Source organism: Alternaria novae-zelandiae (assembly GCF_023758075.1).
Source record: "Alternaria novae-zelandiae strain BMP 2774 chromosome Unknown scaffold_6, whole genome shotgun sequence".
NCBI classification, from domain to species: Eukaryota; Fungi; Ascomycota; class Dothideomycetes; order Pleosporales; family Pleosporaceae; genus Alternaria; species Alternaria novae-zelandiae.
Window position 1 is genome coordinate 458,271 of NW_026056966.1, and position 18,945 is coordinate 477,215.

The window sequence follows — 18,945 nt, forward strand, 5'->3', positions numbered from 1 at the left end:
TAACGCCACACCTAGCCATATGCTTTGAGGCCGCTCAGATCTCGATATCCATGCCAATATCCATACTAGCAATGATATCGTCATCCATCTTCGGCTTCCTAAACGTGGGCAGACCTTTCCGCTCCGTCTTCTTCTTCTGCGGCTGCTGCGGGTTGGGCGTGCTCGCTCTGCTGGAGCCATCGCCATCGAACAGCGCATCAACATCCAGGTTATTGCTCTTCTTGAGTGCCTCTTCCTCCTGCGCCTTGCGAGCTTCTTCCTCGGCCTTGCGCCTAGCAAGTTCCTTCTTCTGCTCCATCTTCTTCTGGCGCTGTTGGTCGAACTGCGCTTTGCGGACGCGTTCGGCTTCCTGGATACGGTTCTTGCGGTTCAGTTCGGCGATGCGGGCGGCGGCTGTTTCTGATTGGGTTGCGATCTTGGGCTGGGCGTCGGCGTTGGGGCGGTTGAGGAGGTGGGCGTACTTCTTTGACTTGGCGATGCGCGCGCTGATGTCGGCGTCGGTCCAGTGGTGGTTTTGGAGCGCCTTGAGGTCGTCGTATTTACGCTGGAGGAAGGATTGCGTGGGGACCTTGGCGTTGGTCTCTATGAGGGATTGCCGGTAGGTGTCGAGGTCGTTCTCGGTGAAGCGTTGGTTGGACATGAATTGGAACTGGTAGTCCTTCTTCACGGAGCCGTGTTGCGCAATAACGTATTGGTCAGTCGCGACGCGCTTGCCGTCCTTGCCGTCAAAAACGTATGGTTTGCCAGCTGAGAAGCCTGGATAACAAGTTAGCATAGTCTGCGATACAGCCGGTGTCGTGCATACCCTTGATTTGCGCCATCTTGTACAGTGTCCGCCGTTGTGAGTCCTGACCGACGCCTACACGTCCGAATGCGCCAGTCAGAGCCTCCTCAAAGCCTGGGTGGAAGCAGACTTCTGAGAAGAATCCTCTACCAACACGAACCGACTCGAAATCGCGGAGGGTGGCAGGCAGCTCTTCGCGGGCCTTCTCTGGTGCTCGGTCGTCCCACTCCACGTCGCTCTCACCATCAGCGTCGACATCTGAGCCACCGTCACGATCTCCCGAGCTGGACCGCCTGCGGCCACTGCGTCGGTCGTCGTTGCGCTGTCGTTGCTGACCGCGCTGCTCTCGCTCACGCTTGTATGCCTCGAGCTTCTCGTTCTTCCGCGGTTGCACCTTGGGGCGAGTGCTCCTGCGCTCGTCGGCGTCTTCGGAATCAGCCTTGCGCTTCCTGTCGTTCTGGACGTTGGCGGCGCGCCTGGCGAGCTCGGCCTTGAAGTTGGCGCTGCTCATCTCCTCGGCACGCTGACCGAGGATCTCTTCCCGCTCCAGCTGCGATAGGCCCAGGATGCGGCGCTTGTCTGATTCGTCGATGTACTTGCCCTCTAGGGGGTAAGGGACGTCTGCGGAGCGCTCTGGTACGTCATCGTCGCGATCTGAATCCGACTCGTCCATGGCGTCGGAACCCAACGAGTTTGGCGACGAGGCTGCGGGCGACGAGCTACGTGGAGTCAGCGCCATGTTGCGGTAGGGGGTTGAGCGGTCGGTGGAGAATAGAGCGGAGCGGAACGGAGAGGAGAGGAGCGAGGGAAAGTAGCGAGGCAGAGGCAGAGGAGGAGAATGATAGGTGAGAGATGGTACTCACGCCTCGCCTTCTTCGACGTCTGCATCTTCGTCACCGCCAGCGAGGGCGAAGAGCTCGTCGTCGATATCATCGGCCGACATGTTGGGTGGGATTGGCGAGGATTTCGCGGTGATTTCTGGATCGTGGAGGCGCGTTGGAGACGGACCCGGTGTCGCGGAGGGTGCCGTGAGTGAATTTGGGCGTGATCAGGGGGGAAGAGGATGAAAGAAGAACGTGGGAAGTCCAAAGGTCGGGGAAACGCTCGTTGAGCTCAGGCCATGCCGCGTTGAAAAGTGGGTCGTGTTAGCGTGCCTTGAGCGCATCATACCTCACCCGCCTATTGTCCGACTCACTGAATTCGAGAACAATAGCTTCGCCCCTTCACCTGTACACAATAGCCCGGCCTGGAACATGTCTCCCGTCCTGCTCTCACCGCGAGCATTATCGCGCAATGTGGCCCGTCGCAGCCTCCAATACCCTGTGCTCGACTTTCTTGCCCCCAGTACCACATGCCCACCACGCCAAACGTCACGCCTGGCCAGCACCGTCGCCGCGCCGCAACCCCCGCCTTCACAGCCCGACTCCGCGCAATCACCGCCTTCACTGCAGACGCAGAAAGATGGCAACCCAATACGGCCGCTTTCGCAGCAGCAGCAGGAGTTCCTCTCTTCCGCGCTGCGAGTGAACCAGACGGGTGAACTCGCCGCCATTCTCATCTACGCTGCCCAATCGCCCGTCCTCACACGGTCACACCCGCACTTGCGGCCGCTGATGAAACACATGTACGACCAAGAAGCCGGCCACTACAAGTTCTTCAACGACGTCATTTCCAAGCACCGCATACGACCCACCGCAATGACGCCCATATGGACGGCCGCCGCCAGCATGCTCGGGTGGTCGACCGCTGTCATGGGCCGCGAGGCCGCCATGGCATGCACAGAGGCTGTCGAGACGGAGATTGGTAACCACTACAATGAGCAGGTGCGCGTGCTGCTAGACTGGGCGAAGAAGTGCGAGCAGAGGGGTGAGAGTCTGGGACCCGAGCTGGACAAGTTGGTGGTTGAGTTGCGGCGTATTAGAGATGAAGAGCTAGAGCACCTGGACCATGCGGTGGAGAATGATGCCAAGAGCGCGAAGCCCTATGATCTGCTGAATGAAGTTATAAGAGGAGGATGTAGAGGCGCCATTTGGGTGAGTGAACGTGTGTAGTGTGATGTATGACTGAGACGATCTTGTATATACTGTAACATTAGACACGCATACCTGGCTATTGCGTTTACTTTCTTCCTTCAGGTGAGGGGCGGTGAGGGGTTGATTCTTCTGTTGGCGATGTTTCTTTTACCATCTTCGCCCTCTAGTCAAAACTCTCACACATCTTCTGCTCAACTCCTTTGCTTTCATGCGCCAGTCTCTTATCTTGTATTATTTGATACCGATGCTGGTCAGGGTGGTGAAGGCTTCATTGTTCTGTTGGCGATGCTTCCTTACCTTCTCCGCCCTCTAGTCAAAAGTCTTAAACATTCGATACTCAGCTTCCTCACTTCAACACGTCAATCCTTCCTCTTCTCTTCTATCCTTTGATTTCGATGCTGGTGTTCATACCCAACACGTCCCTCGGCCGACTCCGTGGTTTTCTCCATTTCTCGCTTTCACCTTCACTTAAGCTCCCACTCCACCAAAACACGCTCTCACCACCACAACAACACTGCCATCACCACAACAACGCTGCCACCCACTCACCCCATTTACTTTAACCTCTATTCATCCTCCTTCTCTCTCCTAATATATACCACTTACTTTGACAATTTTCCATCAAAACAAGTGTCCGGCACAACACAAACGACTTGCCAACCAACCCAACTCGGGTTAGGTTAGAGGTTCGATCCCTCTCACTGACACATAACGGATGGGAGATTCATCCCCATAAGGGGCGTCGGGTATCATGTACCTGCTAGGCTTGCTTAGCGGGTACATGGCACCTGAGTGTGTCCGGCTAAGGGAGACGTCCCTTGGCCGGATGTGCTCGAGTAACGTTAGAGAGTGAATCATCGAACTGGCGGAGGCAGGGGCCTGTTCCATTGATCTGTTTTTTTGCTGTTTTTTTTTTGGCATGTTGTAGTACGAGCCTGAGGGCGACACTTTCTTGAACAATGCATAACTAGTGTGTGAGCGGTAGAACTTACTTAGTTTGGGATGCAAGAGGTAATCAGTCAGAAATTGAAGGTGCATTATGCGTGCGAGCGCGTTGAAGGAAGAGAGTAGGGATGGGCGGTGGAGGTAAGTTTAGAAATAGTAGATGAGTAGTTGCAGCATGTTATAAAGAAAAAGCTACAGCGAAGTGATACCTATCTAGCGCACTACATAACACCCAACACCACGCGCGTACATGCTGGAAACATCACCTCCTCAACACCTACTCAAACCCACCACCAAGATCACTAAGCACACTCCTCATCCCCTGCTTCCTCCCACCCTCCACCTTCTTCCTCAACGCCTCCTTCCTCTTCCCCTCCTTCTTCTCTAGCAACGCCCTCCGCTCCGCTTCCCTTGCCTGAGCATGGATGTTGCTCCGTCCCGTACCTCCTCTCCTCACCCCACTCTCCTTCGGCGCACTGCTACCCACAGACCGCTCGCTACTGACAGACAGATTACTAGTTGCCTGGCGTATGAGCGACGGAACACGGAACCCTGGTGTCGCAGCCCCGCGCGATGGAGCATGGAAGGCCAAATTGGTGTCTGCGCTCACAGACTCTTCGACTGTGGATTGCCGACTTAGGGTCAGGCGGTCGATGATGGGTTTGCGCGCTGCGGAGACGAAGGCGGGTTCGTGGTCGTCTTCTGCGTCCGAGAGCTGCGAGTCTGGGATTACGATGCGGGTGTCTTCGATGAGCTCTGAGATGGAGTCTCTGACGTCGTCGGCGGTGAGAGGCTTGCGCGCGAGGCTCTCGGATGCTGTTGTGCGGCGCATGTGTGGGGGTGGTCGGTTCTCTTTTTGGGAATCTTGGGACTTGCGCTTGAGTGGGCTGTTTGGTGCTGATAGGTTTTGCGAGGCGGCCTGGGAGTCTGGAACGGCGATGACGTCGCCTTGAACATCTTCTTGCGACTGCGACTGCGAGTCGTTCATGTCCGGCTCCTTCTCAGGCATGTTGAGATAGTCGTACTCGCCTTCGTCGTCGAAGTCGGCCAGTGTCTTGAAGAACGCCTTCTTCTTTTCGTCGTCGGCGAGTGCCTTGACCTTCTGGTCCTGCAACAAAGCGTTGGTTTGCTTCTGGAATGCAGCGCGCTTCTTGCGCTGGCGCAACTCGGCCTCGTCTTCAGAGTCAGACATGTCGAAGCCGTCATAGCCGCCACCACCTCTGCGAAGGCCACCCTTCCTTTGCATCTTCTTGTAGAGCTCGGCGAGATGCTTTTCGTCATCCTTCTTGGTCTTGTCACTGCGTTGGATTAGTATTGACATGACACGAAGATGGGAGTTGAACTTACGCGTAGAAAGCAGCAATCTGGCGCTCGTTGACTTTAACGTCGTTGTGGTCGATCATGTCCTTGAGATCTTCGTCTTCCTCGCCTTCCTCATCATCACTAGCTCCTCCAAGCCCGGCGTATTCGTCCTCAGACTCCTCGGCTTGTTCCATGACGGCTTCTCTCGCCATGCTCTTCTTCTTGTCGAATTCTTCAGCTGCCTTGGCCTTCTTAGCCGCTTGCTGCAACTTCATGAAAGCATCTTTGCTGAGCTTAGGAGGGCGTTGGATGTCGTCCTCGCTCTCTTCCTCAGCATCGATCGAGTCGTCTTCAACGTCAGAGAGCTCAACAGCAGCCTCTCGCCGTCCACGCTGAAGCTTGCCTTTCTGCTTGATTGGCGACTCGGCAATGGGCACCATGACGGTATCGGTCGTTGATGGTGGCGGGGCAAGGCCTGCTGGCGACCGAGAGAAGGAGAAGCCTGCATCCTGTGTTGGTTCAAAGTCCTCGACCTGGGTCCGCGAGAACATGGGGGAAGTCCTGACGACTTGGCTGATCCCCATGCTGAATTGAGACTCGTCGCCAGTCTGTGTCTGCTTCTGTGGCGACATGAAAGTCTGGCTGTTGGGGACTACAAACTCCGAAGCCTGGCTAAAGTTTGCTGCGGGTTGGGTATCGGGCAGGTTTCGCAGGAACTCTAGAGAGTCTTGTTCGGTGTTGACGGCGGCAGCAGGTTGGGAGTCAGACTCCAACTCGGCCATGGTGCCTGCGAACATCTGTGTGAGGCCTATGCCGGTGTTGGCGTTGCCGAACCCAAAGGCGGCCATTGTGTCGGTTTGAGTTGCTGGTTGAGTGGGTGTGGCAGGCCTAGGAGCCTCTGCATCATCATCGTCGTCATCGTCAACGACTCGGTTGCGGGCACGGTTGATAGTTTGCCTTCGAACAGGAGCGACGGCATCTTCGTCTTCCATATCGACATCCTCGTTGACGTTCTGGGCTTGCACTGTCTGCTCTGGCTCGTCGTCCTCGTCAGCCATTCCGTCGATGAGAGGATTGTCTTCAGCGTCGTCTTCCATCTGCTCGTCTTCTGAGCCTGATAGAACAACCTCGGCTTCTTCTTGATCATCGTCCTCTTCTTGGTTGGCGTCCTCCTCGCCGCTGCCGACATAGTCGCCGTCTTCATCATCGCTGGAGGGAAGGTCATCGATGGTCTCGCCGTTTTTCTTCGCCTCCTTCCTCTCCATCTTGGCTAGTTCAAGGTCCTCCTGCCTTTGCTTCTCGAGCATTGCGACCATGTCGTCGATCTCCTCTTGGCGCTTCTCCCTCTCCTCTTCAGTCTCAGGGTTGTGACCTCGCTTGATCAAGTCGGCTATTCTCTCCTCTTTGGCTTTCGCAGTCTGTTGGCGAGCCTTCTGAGCTAGGGCGAATTCCATCTCACCACGAGTCACTATCTTCTGTCCCTTCTTGCCCTTTGGTGGCGACTTGGTCAACTGAGCGAGAGCACGTAGATGTACGAATGACCCTGCCTCGTTATCCTTCTTTGTGGGTAACCGGTCAAAGACGGGGAATCGGCTCTTGGGCGGTTCCACCTTTGCATCATCGTCCGAGTCCGAAAGTTCCACCATATCATTGTCGGAGGTCTTTTTGGTTTCCACTGCCGCTGTATGCACAGTGACTGGATCTGCCTGCTTCATCCAAGGATGTACCGGCAAGTGTTGGAACTCGGGTGCTCGCCCTTTGCCCTTGTCCACTCTCGCGGGCTCGGGTGGCTGAATGTTGCTTTCGGGCGCCGTGGTAGATGTTTGTTGATCTACGGAAGCACCCTTTTCCTCCGTAGCATTTTGTCTTTGGGGACTCGTCGGCGGCGTGTCCTGTATTTGGTTTGCCTCTGCATCAGACGATGTAAGGGCCGAGCTGGCCTCTGGCGTTGGGAGAGGTACGACTTCGGCGTTGGGCGCTTGGTAGTTGAACTTCTTGAACAGATCCTGGGTTGTGAAGCGCTTCTTTGTCTTGGCTTGGTGGGTAAGCTGCATGTTACGGCTTATGCGCTGCTGGTCGCGAGCCATTGCCTCCAGGGCCTTCTTTCCAGCTTTGCGGGTTGGCTTCGCTTGTTGTGTAAGCCGCCTGCCGCTCTCGCCATCCGACTCGCTGCCAGAGCCCTGATCTGCTAGCCGTCGTGCGAGCTTCTTAGATTGTGCCTGCTGCGCTTCCTCCTCTCGCTGTTTCGCCAACCTTTCCTCTCGAATGCGTCGTACCCGCTCTTGTAGGTCGGTAGTATGGATGGGTCGCGAAGACTCTTCGGAGTCTGAGCCGGCATTCGCTGATCGCCGCGATGGCTTCTTAGCCGGTGATGGGCCTGGAGTTACAAAGAGGCCTGGAGAAGACCGTCGTGACCGTACGCTTGGCGATGCGGATGCTCGAGGGCTTGCAGTCTTCGTCCGGGTGGTGGCTGGTCTGCGGATGGTGGCTCGTACAGGCATTGCGTCCTCATCTTCGCTACTTTCGATGGTGGAAACAATTGGTGCTTCCTGTTGTGCTTGCTGCGGCGCGGCCGATTGTGCTGTTGATGAGCTCTTGTTGGCAGCGAGTCTCTTCTTCATGAGTTCGTATGCGTCTTCTCCATCGCTCTCGTCTTCCTCGTCAACCTGCGTTGTCTCTGGCTCCCGACGTGTTGTTGTTGAAGGCTTTGCGCTGAATGTGGGTGCTGTATCATTCTCAGATGCAGACGCGTCACTATCAGATCCGGCTTCGCTATCTGAAGAGTCCACGGTTTTGCGCAGAGCTGCTAGCAGCTTTGGCCGAGGCTTCGCGGACGCGTCCACCGCGCGTTTCGGAGATGTTGGTGCTGATGTCATGGTGTATGCTGAAGTCCCTAGATTGGGCTCGTAGAAATGGGTGTTAAGAGGTGCTCGCGGTTCGTATGTTCTGATGTGTGATTGTGGTCGTAGGTAGAGGCCGCGTGAAGTCTTCGTAGACGGGGTAGACCAGGAAACCCAGATGGAGGGGTATTAAACGCGTAATGCAAGTACTGAAGATGTATATCGAAAGACGTAATGATTTTGCAAGGCTGGATACGTTCAATTGCACATGCACATGGCGGGGAAGTGTCGTGGTTGGAGCAAGCTTGGACTACGCGTGATTCTGGAGGTCGCGACACGCGACTTGCGACGCGACTTCTCGCGCTTGCCAAATGTGGCTTAAGTGCCACCATTCCTTTTTCTCTCCACCACCAGATCGCTCCACATCACGATGCATCGCATCGTCTGAGACAACGTCGCAGTTGGCGACTTCTACCGAAATACCAGCAGGACATGCTTCATTTCAGACAGCTCGCTTTCCTTTACCCGCGTGACCCGCCACTCACAAGCCTCGCTGAGTTCTCGGCCAAAAAGTCCTCCACCATCCCACATGACACTGTCGTCGCGTGTGTTGTGTGAGCAAGATACATGGGTTGCGCTCGAAAGAGATGAATTTCTTGGTTCGATACCACCACATCCCGACCATTTCTGTTTATCCATTTAGCCAAGATTTCGATCGCGCTGTCCTAACCATGATAGTCCGTCTCTGTTAGCAAGAAACCAACGGGACGGCGTGTCGCGGACTGATTGGGCACGTCGACATCATATGCCCATACGAGTGCGAATGCGTCAGCCCTATGCCTCTTTTCTGACCAACCTTGGAAGCAGTAGCCGACCCACAGCAGGAGTTTGCTCCGCCACAGAACACACGATCAGCATGAATGCAGACTTCCATGCAATTTGAGTATCTCCTTTGTTGAGGCAGCGATTTGGCGTAAACACGATGGAGGCCTGATCACGTTTCATGGAAGCCGAATCATCGTCGCTTACAAAGGACTCTGCGCGTGAATCAGACGTGCAACTAGGTTCTTAGCCTCCTGGATTTCGAATTTGATGCAGGTGTAAGTTCACGGGGTGTAGGAGTTGTTTTGCATGAACTCTGGCACACAGCCTCGATGGATACCTTGGGCACGCACAGGCAGCTGCGCCGCAGAACACCCGCTTGGTCAGCTCATCTTCACGATGATCATACTGGTGGCCAGTCCTCTCTACAGCGGGCGCGTTTCGACTTATGCAAGGTGGTGGTCATAGCAGGAGGGAAGGTCGACGTTTTACAGGCGTCTTACCTGTTGCGATCGGACCATGGTGCTCCGCCAAAAATAGCACCCGTTCCTTCGTCGGCAACGCGTACCCCAGAGATCACGTGTCCGAAGTAAGCCTTAGGCTTCAGTGTTTCTCAACTATAGGAACTTAGAAAAATCTTAACTTAACAACTAAAGTACACTATCGTAGTTATATGCTACTAATACCTAGAAGAGATAGAATTATAAAATCTTTACACTTGTGCGTTAATTCTTCTATACCTATCTCTATCTACGCACTCTAAGATAGCAACTACCTCTACCTCTACCTCTTAATAAGCAGGCTTAACGTTATAAGTATACTCTAGTTACCTAATATATACTATCTAACCTATTAGCAACTTCTATATTAAGTAAAAGTTTACTAACTTTATTGCACTTTTTATAGCTGCCTATAATTACTCTAACATAGATAACTTATAAGTAACTATCTACTTTATAGTAATAGCTAATCTTATTTATAGTAATATAGTAGTAAAACTAGTAACATAATAATAGACTAAATAGCTATTAGGCTTAAGAGTTAGTGCGCTAGAAAAAGCTAGGCCTAAACAGCGTTTAGACAAGAATAACAACTAGATATATATATAATATAATTAACTATATTAAGTATCTATTCTAATAAAGATACTTATAATCTCTCTACTATATATAGTAACTAACTAAAACTTAACTTATTTAGCCTTTTACTTTAGAAAGGCTACGCGCTACCTTTAAGTGCGTATTTTACCTACTAAAGGCTTATTAGAATAACAGTTTAACTAGGCTTTAGAAGAGATATAATTATTACGTAATATAATAGAATAAGTAATAGGTAAGTATATAAAATAGAGAATAAAATAATATATAGAATAGTATACCTAAAAAACGCGTAGAAACAAACTATAAGCTACAGAAACTTAATAGTATAGACACCTAAAAAGTAGGCGTACTAAAAGACCTCTAATAATATAAATAATTAGATAATAATAACTACTACTTAGGCTAATAAATAATATAGCTATAGTAGCGCTGCGCTAAGCAATACAAAGAGCTAAATAAGAGGTTTAGACTAGGCTAATTACCTCTTAGATAGCTACATAGATAGAAAATAATATAATAAAAAGTATATAGCTATATTATTCTACTAAGAATAAATAATAAGACTTAAGAAAGGTTAGAAGAGCTAACGTAGTAGATCTTAATTCTAGTATAGCTAGAAAGAAAGAGGCTAAATAATAAGATAGTAGTAGAAAGCTATTATAGTATATAAAAAAGGTAGCAATAGCCTTTCTAGTAAAGAATACCTAACTTTGTTAGTAAGCAAATAGTTAAACCTAATTAATAGTACTTATACGTTTAACATTTACACTAGCTATTATACTATTTATAATACTTATATACTACCTTGTATAAATAAGTAAGAGTTAATCTAATAAGGCTAAAGTTAATAAATAATCTAAGTTAGTTGCTAAAGCTTCTTTAAAAGCCTAGTTTACTAAATAACTATCTTTACCTCTCTAAACTAAGCCTATAAAACCTAAAGCAACACCTACGTTATTCTAGAAGAATATTAAAATACTAGACATTCTAGAGTTCTTAGGCACTACTAGCTAGTAGCCTTAGGCATAACCTCTAGTATAACTCTAGAATAATAATATAGCAAAGCTTCTTTAGATAATAGCTTAGTCTCTCTAGTAGCTAAGTAATTACTCTCTAGTCTATTCTATCTAGCTTTCTCTATACCTATTAGAGATAGTTCTAGTGTTTAATAGAACTAATGTTACTATATTTCTTAAGCGTTTTAAGAATATATTAAAGTACTATAAGTTTATAGATAAGATAAAGATTAATTACTTTTTAGCGCACTACAAACCTAAGTAGAGAGTAATTATCTAAGCTTTAAATAAATATTCTAACGCTCTAGTTACTAAATTCTAGAAGAAGTTTAGAGAGGCTTTTAGAAAGCTCTTTTGTACTAATAACAAAGACTAATAGAAAGCTTAGACTAAGTACTTTAAGTACTAGCTTCTCTAGTGCTAAGCAAGGTCTAATCTAAATATTAAAAAGTATCTACAAAAGTTTTAGATTTGCAGTAAGCACTATGTTAAAGTATTAACTATTAATAAAAATTGCTAAGATTTCTACCTAGTTAAGAGACTATCTTTTAGGCATACTATAAAGATACTTAATAAGTTTAGTTTAAAGACTAACAACCTAAAGGTATTTAACTACACTAAAATTAGTAACTACTTTACTATCTATTTAGAGGTAGAGAAAGAAGCTTATATACTTAACCTCTCTAAAGTAGTTAAAGAGATTATTCTAAAAGTTAAATTTAACCTAGCGCAGCTAATAGCCTATTAGCAACCTTAGTAACTAGCACTAACCTTCTAAGATAACTATATATAGGCTTTTTAGCTACCTAAGCTTAACGTTCTACTCTAAGATAAGCTACTTAAACTCTATACTTTCTAGTCTTCTCTAGAAAAAGCACCTACTAATATAGAGGTAGATAACTTAGTTAATAAGATACTTAACCTAAAGATTAATTATACTAGCCTAGAGATAGAACTATAGAAGATCTAGTAGATCTACTATAAAACTAAACTTATAAATAACTCTAATATACGTAGTAAAGTAGACTATTAAGCTAATAAACGCGCGAACTACTTAAGAGCGTACCTACCTTAAAGCTAGAGGCAATTCTAGCTAAATAACTAGTATTAACCTTAGTAGTAGTAGTAATATAGTAGTTACTAATAGAATACTAGTTAGACTTTCTACAATAATTTCTAAGGCTTTTAGAATCTAGAAACTAGATATAATTAAGGTACTACAAATAGACAGGCTCTTAGAGTAACTATAAATTATTAGGTATATAATAAGAGTAATTATTATAAGTAGAACTACCTAACTCTTTAAGTATATATAGATAAGAGCTAGCTTTACATAGATAAATAGAATATGCTTTAGTAGAGTACGCTAGAGAACTTCTAGAGTTATATTAATAACCTAGGCTAGAGACTATAGGCTAAGAGCATTTTAGCTAAGATTAAGCAATAATTTCTAAAGAAGAATATTAACTCTCTTATAGTTAACGCCTAGTTTAGTAACCTAAAGGCTCTAATTAGTGTAGAAAACAACGCTATTTTAGTTTAGCTTATACTAGACTCTACTAGAAGCCTCTAAGTAGATAACGTAGAATAATTCTAGAAGCTTTTAAGCATCTTTGCTAAAGATAAATTAGACTACTACCTACGTCTAGTAAACCTAAATTAATATAATAATACTATTGTAGCTATAACTATTTCTAGAGTATTCTTAGAACCTAAGAAGATAGTATCTTATAATTCTTCTAAGGTTTAGAAGAAGATAATACTACAAAGATCTAGTAATAATTATATCTCTTATCTCTAAGGTTATAAAAATAGAATAGAACACTCTTTAAGCTATTAGGCGCTAAATAAGAAGAAAGTTGTCTAATTTAGCAAAGAAGATAATCTTATATAACTAGATAATAGAGTATCTAGAACACTATAAAGATAATTAGAACTAAATTCTAAGATAACTAATAAGTAACTAAGAAAGCGTAAGATTATTAATAAGCTTAAGCCTAATACATAGGCTATAATCTATAGTATTCTAGGCACTTTAATCTCTTTTTAGATTAGTACTCTTCTTAGTAATATGCCTAAAGTCTATAAGACACTATTTAACTCTAACTATATAAATAAGAAGCTAGATAAGTTTAAAGTTAATATTATTAAGACGTTAAAGTAATAGGCTAGACAAGAGAAGCTTTAAGAAAAGAAAGAAGAATAGAAGTTTAATAAGCTTTTAGGCGCTATAGTTAATACAATTACTCTTAGCACTTTCTCTAACTACGTACTAGTAGAAGTAGAAGCTAGTAGAGTAGTTAACTACTATAGCCTAAAGGCAGAACACTAGACTAACTAGAAGATTAGCTATATACAATAGTATATTATTATAGATTAAGGCTAAGAGTATAACTCTAAAGACGTAGATTATAACTACCTAAAAGATAATTAAGCGTATAACTAACTAATAGGTATTAAGTACTTATATTAAGACTACCTAAAGGTCTCTATTAACATTAGAGAAAACTCTTTTCTCTACCTCTTAGACTTAGGCGCTAAGCTAAATACTATTAAGAGAGAAGTAGCTAAGAGAGCTATATTACTAATTATATTACTACTAGGCAGTATAAAGGCCGCTTAGATAGTTACTATAAATAGAAGTATAGTAAGCTTTATAGGTATTATCTAAAGTATCTCTATTATTATAGAGTAGATTAAAGTCTAAATAAACTTCTTTATTATAGAATTCTACACTAATCTAATTATTCTAGGTAACTCTTTTCTAATAGACGCTTAGGCGCGTATTAAGTATATAACTAATAAATTAATATACTATTATATCTTTAGCGTAGACAGCTAAACTAATATAAGATTTATATATACTAGAAGTAATAAGCTTATAGCTTCTAGTCTTTATACTAGACCTACATTAGAAAAAAGTATAGAAGTATAGTAGCTAGCGCTATACTCTAGTATATAACTAAAGAGCTAGTAGGTAGTATAGCGTGCGCGTATGTAGAGATAGTAGGTATAATAATAGAGAAGGTTAGAGATAGTAGACTAAATAGTAGTTAGATACCTATATAATCTATTAGTAAATAAGTTCTATAGAAGAAGCGCAGAGCTTCTAGAAAAGATCTAATAGTATACTTATTAAGATTAAACAGCAAGTTAATAGGCCTTAGGCCTAATAGAAGCCTACTAATAAGAGATAATAAAGGCTTATACATTTTTAAGATAGAAGATGTTAAAGAGCTATTAGTCTAACTTCTAAGTAATATTATAAAGAGTATTAGTAATAAAGATACTATAAAACAGAGTAAAGCGTTCTTCTAGGCAAAGAACCTAGCTAAGGTAGATAAAGGCCTTGCACTAAAAGTTAATGTAGTTATAGTATTACGTAAACCTGCGCGTCTACCTACTAAGTATATAGTAAGTTAGCTAAATAACGCTTAGATTAATAGAGCTTATAAGCGCAAAGGCGTTAAGATTAAACCTATTAATAACTCTAGCTAACTAACGTAACCTATTAAGAGGTAGTTAGACTAGAAGAAGAGAGTAGTAGCAAAGTAAATATCTAATACTAATAGCTAATTAGCTCTATTTACTAAGTATTTTAAGCTATAATACGCTGCATTTCTCTAAGGTACTTAAATAACACCTAAACGCATTTTAGAAATAAAAATCTTATTAGAGTTATTACTAGTAGAGAAAGATATACTCTTAGAAGTTCTCTACTAATAAGAAGTAGTACTAGCCTAAGACTTTAGAGAATCTAGAAGAGTTAGTAAAGACGTTATCTCTCTAGTTATTATTAATACAGTACTACATTAAGCCTAGAGAGCTAACTAGTTTTCTATTCTAAGAAAGCTTTAGTAGGTTATAATTAATATAATTTAGAACTATATTAATAGAGGTACCTTAGAGTTATGCAAGAGCTAGTATTACAACCTATAGTTCTTAGTTACTAAGAAAGATAAGAAGTATTACCTAATTAATAACGCTTAAAAACTTAATAGAGTTATAATTTAAGACGCTAACCTACTACCTAATTCTAATAAGTTTTTAAAGAAATTTGTAGAATACATTATTATAAGCCTATTAGACTTCTTCTTAGAGTATAACTAAGTAGAACTATATAAGAACTTAAGAGATATAATAGCCTTTTTAATACTATTAGAACTTATATAATAGTGTACACTTCTAATAGATATAATAAACTCTCTAGTAGAGTTTATACATATTATAATAAAGATTTACAAAGACTATATCTCTAATAGGTATATACTATACCTTAATAACGTATATATTAAGAGGCTAAAGAAGCGCTATAGCAACTATAAGGTAGAACTAGATATAAAGTAGTTTATCGCTAAACACCTTTTAAATATTAATAAAGTACTTATAGATATTAAGCGCGCAGGCGTAATAATATTAGACTATAAGTCTAACTTCTACTACCTCTTTATAATTATTGTTAGCTATTAAATTAATAAATATAGCTACTACTCTAATAAGAAGAAAGTTAATAAGATTACGCGTTAGCTAGATTATTGCAACGCTAAGAAAGTCTAAATATTTCTTAGAATCTACGTTTACTACAGAGTATAGGTACTAAGTTTTACTATTATTATAGTCTCTTTATTTAAGCTTCTCTATAAGAATACACTATTTAAATAGAGCCTAGAGTAGAAGTAGGTAATAGAACATCTTAAGGTAGCTCTAACAACTACTCTAGCGCTAGTTTCTATTAATTACACTAAGCCTATCTAAAAGATTATTCTTGTAGTTAATAGTAGTAAGAAGAGTTAAAGTATAGTTATTATACAGCTTAACCTAAACAGCTATTATTACTCTATACGCTTTAAGAGTAGAGTTTAGTCTACTACTAAGAGAAATTAGAATTTAAGTAAGCATAAATATAAGGCTCTTTTACTTTCTCTAAAGAAGTTTTAGTTCTATATCTATAAAGTAAACTTCTAAGTTAAAATAGACGCAAAGACACTTATTACGTAACTCTAATAAAGCGTAATAGATCTCTCTAGAGCTCTAATTACTTAGTAGCTTATACTTCTTAATATATAGAAGTTTAATATTATCTATATAGCTAGTAAGAAGAACGTTGTAGCTAATACTCTTTTAAGAATACCTAAGCTAGATAGCTAGAAGCTACCTAATAAACCTAAGAAAGATATAGAAGACTTTATTAATGCGCACCTAAATATAGTTTAGCTTATCTTTAGTAAAGCTCTAGCGTACACGTATAGAATATACTAGGTAGATCTTTCTTTTAATAATTAACTACTAGTAGATAGCTATAGTAATAAGTTATAAGTAATTATAGGCTAGCTTCTATTCTATAGAAAGCCTAAGTATATATCTACTACTAAGTTTTATAAGTTTAAGAAGAAGGCGCTCTAAATAACTATTAGAGAATAATATCTTTTTATAATTCTTTTAGAAGGCTAGCCTCTACAAAGAGTAGTTAACTTAATAGATAAGTAGTATAAGATTATTAGATCTCTCTATAATAAGTCTAGCTACTAAGGTAAGAAAGGCATCTAGCGTAAGGTGTAGGCGTGCTACTATTAGAAAGAATAGTATAATTAAGTTAAACGCTATATATAGTTCTACTCTAAGTACTAATTATATATATTAGTAATAGTTTAAGAAGAGCTTTAGCCTATAGAGCTACTAATAATACTATTTATATAGATTACTATTAACGTTATTTACATACTGCCTAGCTATAATAGTAAGAAGTTTCTTATTATTATCTAAGACTACCTTTTGCAATAGGTAGAAGCTAAGGCTTTAGCTAAGAATAACTTAAAGAGTATTTAGAAGTTTCTACTATATAATGTCTTTTATTAATAGAGTATTCTACTTAAGATATTAGCTAATAGAGGCTCTAAGAACAAGAGCCTTATTAAGAAACTTTAGAAGTAATAGAGAATTAACAAAGTTATTTTAAGTGCCTACTACTCTTAGAGGTAAGAACTTATTAAGTAAGAGTACGCGCCTATTATAGCTGCTCTAAAAAAGCTTTCTAGTAACTAGGTAGATAACTTACCTAACGTTCTATAGGCTAACTGCACTACTATTAAGTAATCTATAAATAAGATACTAGCGTACTTAGTCTTAGGCTAGTAGTATATCTTGCCTATTAAGCTATCTATTCTAACTTAGTAGACGCTTCTATAGAATAACGTTTAGAATATACCTACTCTTCTTATAATATAAGCCTACTAGTTTAACTATAGAGATAAATAATTTAAGAAGTCTATTAACTATACTATACGTCTTAGGTATAAGAATAAGAACTATTTTAACTAGTTAAGAGTTCTTTAGTTAAGTAAGCTTTCTTTAGATAATCTTATTCTGTTAAGAGACTCTTTCTACAAAAATAACTAATCTATACTTACTAAGTTTCTACCTAAGTAGAAGAGGCTATTTTGCATTAGCAGCGTTAATAAGAAAGGTTAGTATTAGTTAGAAAAGCTTAATAGCACCTCTTTCTAAAGTTATATACTAGAAAACTACCTAAAGGCTTTTTACTAGCGCATAGTAGTAGATCTTACTAAGATTAATAGACTAGACTACGCTGCAACTATATTCTCTACTAATAAAACTAATAATATAGATTAAGAAGTAAGTAGTAATAATAATAATAAGACGCCTAAACAGCCTATATATAGCTAAGACATTCTAGATACTCTAGAGTTAACTAATATTTAAAGAAGCCTATAGCTAAGAGCTTAACTAGATAATCTATTAGTTAATGTAGAAGAGAAACAAGATATAGAATAGGCATTGTCTAGACCTTAGTAATTATTAGTAGTTATTCTAACAAAGAAGCTAGATTTTAACTAGAATAAGTATTAGGTATATATATTATAGGTATAGTTTTAAGTAGTTTTAGACATATATATATTAAATACTATAACTAAGCTCTAAACTACGTCTATAAATATATATAGAGAATAGCTACTACTATTTTAGCCTATAACTAAGCAACGTACCTACTTCTTACTCTTCTTCTTCTTCTTACTAGAGGTCTTCTAGACTAATAAGCCTTTAGACTTAGATAAAGTAAGAAATTTATTACTCTTATTATTATTAATATCTATAGCCTTAGTAGAAGGCGTAGTAGGCTTATAAGTGCAAAGAGTACGTATAGAGGTAGATAGTAGTACTAGTTTCTTTATCTTCTTAGTAGAGATAGACTTTATAGTACTCTTAGAAGAAACGCGCTTATACTTAGAAGATAGTAGAGCTAGAAGACTTTTTAGAGCAGCTATAGTCTTCTCTAGCTAAGTAAGCCTTAGCTTACAATTCTTCTTAGAGATACTCTTACTATAGTTACTAATATCTAAGTTCTAAAACTTCTTAGTAGAATTATAGTTACTATTACTAACTAGCTTCTTAGAAGTACGTAGAGCCTAAACTATAGAACTCTTCTTATATAACTAAAGTGCGCTTAGACTATTAGAGCTATTAAGAGAGAAGAATAGCTAGAATAATTAATAAGAGAGGTAGAATACTACAAAAGGCTTATTAAGATCTACTAGCTTAGTAAATATAACCTTCTTACTAGAGAAGTTAGGCTAACCTAAGAATAAGTTAGCTATTATACTAATACTAAGAAAGTAGATATCTAAGAAGTAGTTAGAAACTTATAAGTAAAAGAGTACTAAGGTTCTACACTCTTTGCGTAGCAATTAGTATAAGTTCTCTATAGTATTAGAAAGCTATTTAATATAACTAAGTAATATAACTTAAATAGAAGCTTTAAACTACGTTTGTAACAGCTATATATTTTATTATATCTACTAAGCTCTTTATTCTTGCCTAAAGCTAACTTATACTTAATCGCGCTAATAAGATAATAGTATATAAGTATAGCAATAAGAGGCTTAAAGACAATTTGCTTATAGTTTATACTAAGAGAAAAGAACTTATAGAAAGATAAATAGTTCTTAGATACGTCTAGAGGCGCTAAATTAATTTTACGCTTAATCTAAGGTTCTTTACTTTAAGTTAGAAAGTAGGCTACTATAAGAACTAGTCTAGCTAGAGTCTCTAAAGTATTAAGGTTAACAATATATCTATAGAGGTCTT

The 18,945-nt window shown here is 41.4% G+C and overlaps 3 protein-coding genes across 3 annotated transcripts; 1 reads left to right on the top strand and 2 right to left on the bottom strand.

Annotated features, from left to right (window-relative positions):
- Nucleotides 1-34: 34 nt before the first annotated feature.
- Nucleotides 35-1,727, bottom strand: J4E88_003692 (uncharacterized protein; the record flags this gene model as incomplete). The annotated part of the gene is made up of 3 exons (XM_049397340.1): nucleotides 35-756; nucleotides 806-1,503; nucleotides 1,648-1,727. 3 exons carry the CDS (start codon nucleotides 1,725-1,727, stop codon nucleotides 35-37), a joined length of 1,500 nt encoding a protein of 499 aa, XP_049256728.1.
- Nucleotides 1,728-2,037: 310 nt separating this feature from the next.
- J4E88_003693 (uncharacterized protein) lies at nucleotides 2,038-2,835 on the top strand (the record flags this gene model as incomplete). Its single annotated transcript, XM_049397341.1, has 1 exon — nucleotides 2,038-2,835. The coding sequence occupies one exon, from the start codon at nucleotides 2,038-2,040 to the stop codon at nucleotides 2,833-2,835; it is 798 nt and encodes a 265-aa protein (XP_049256729.1).
- A 1,204-nt stretch (nucleotides 2,836-4,039) lies between these two features.
- On the bottom strand, nucleotides 4,040-7,940 carry J4E88_003694 (uncharacterized protein; the record flags this gene model as incomplete). The annotated part of the gene is made up of 2 exons (XM_049397342.1): nucleotides 4,040-5,060; nucleotides 5,110-7,940. 2 exons carry the CDS (start codon nucleotides 7,938-7,940, stop codon nucleotides 4,040-4,042), a joined length of 3,852 nt encoding a protein of 1,283 aa, XP_049256730.1.
- Nucleotides 7,941-18,945: the final 11,005 nt, after the last annotated feature.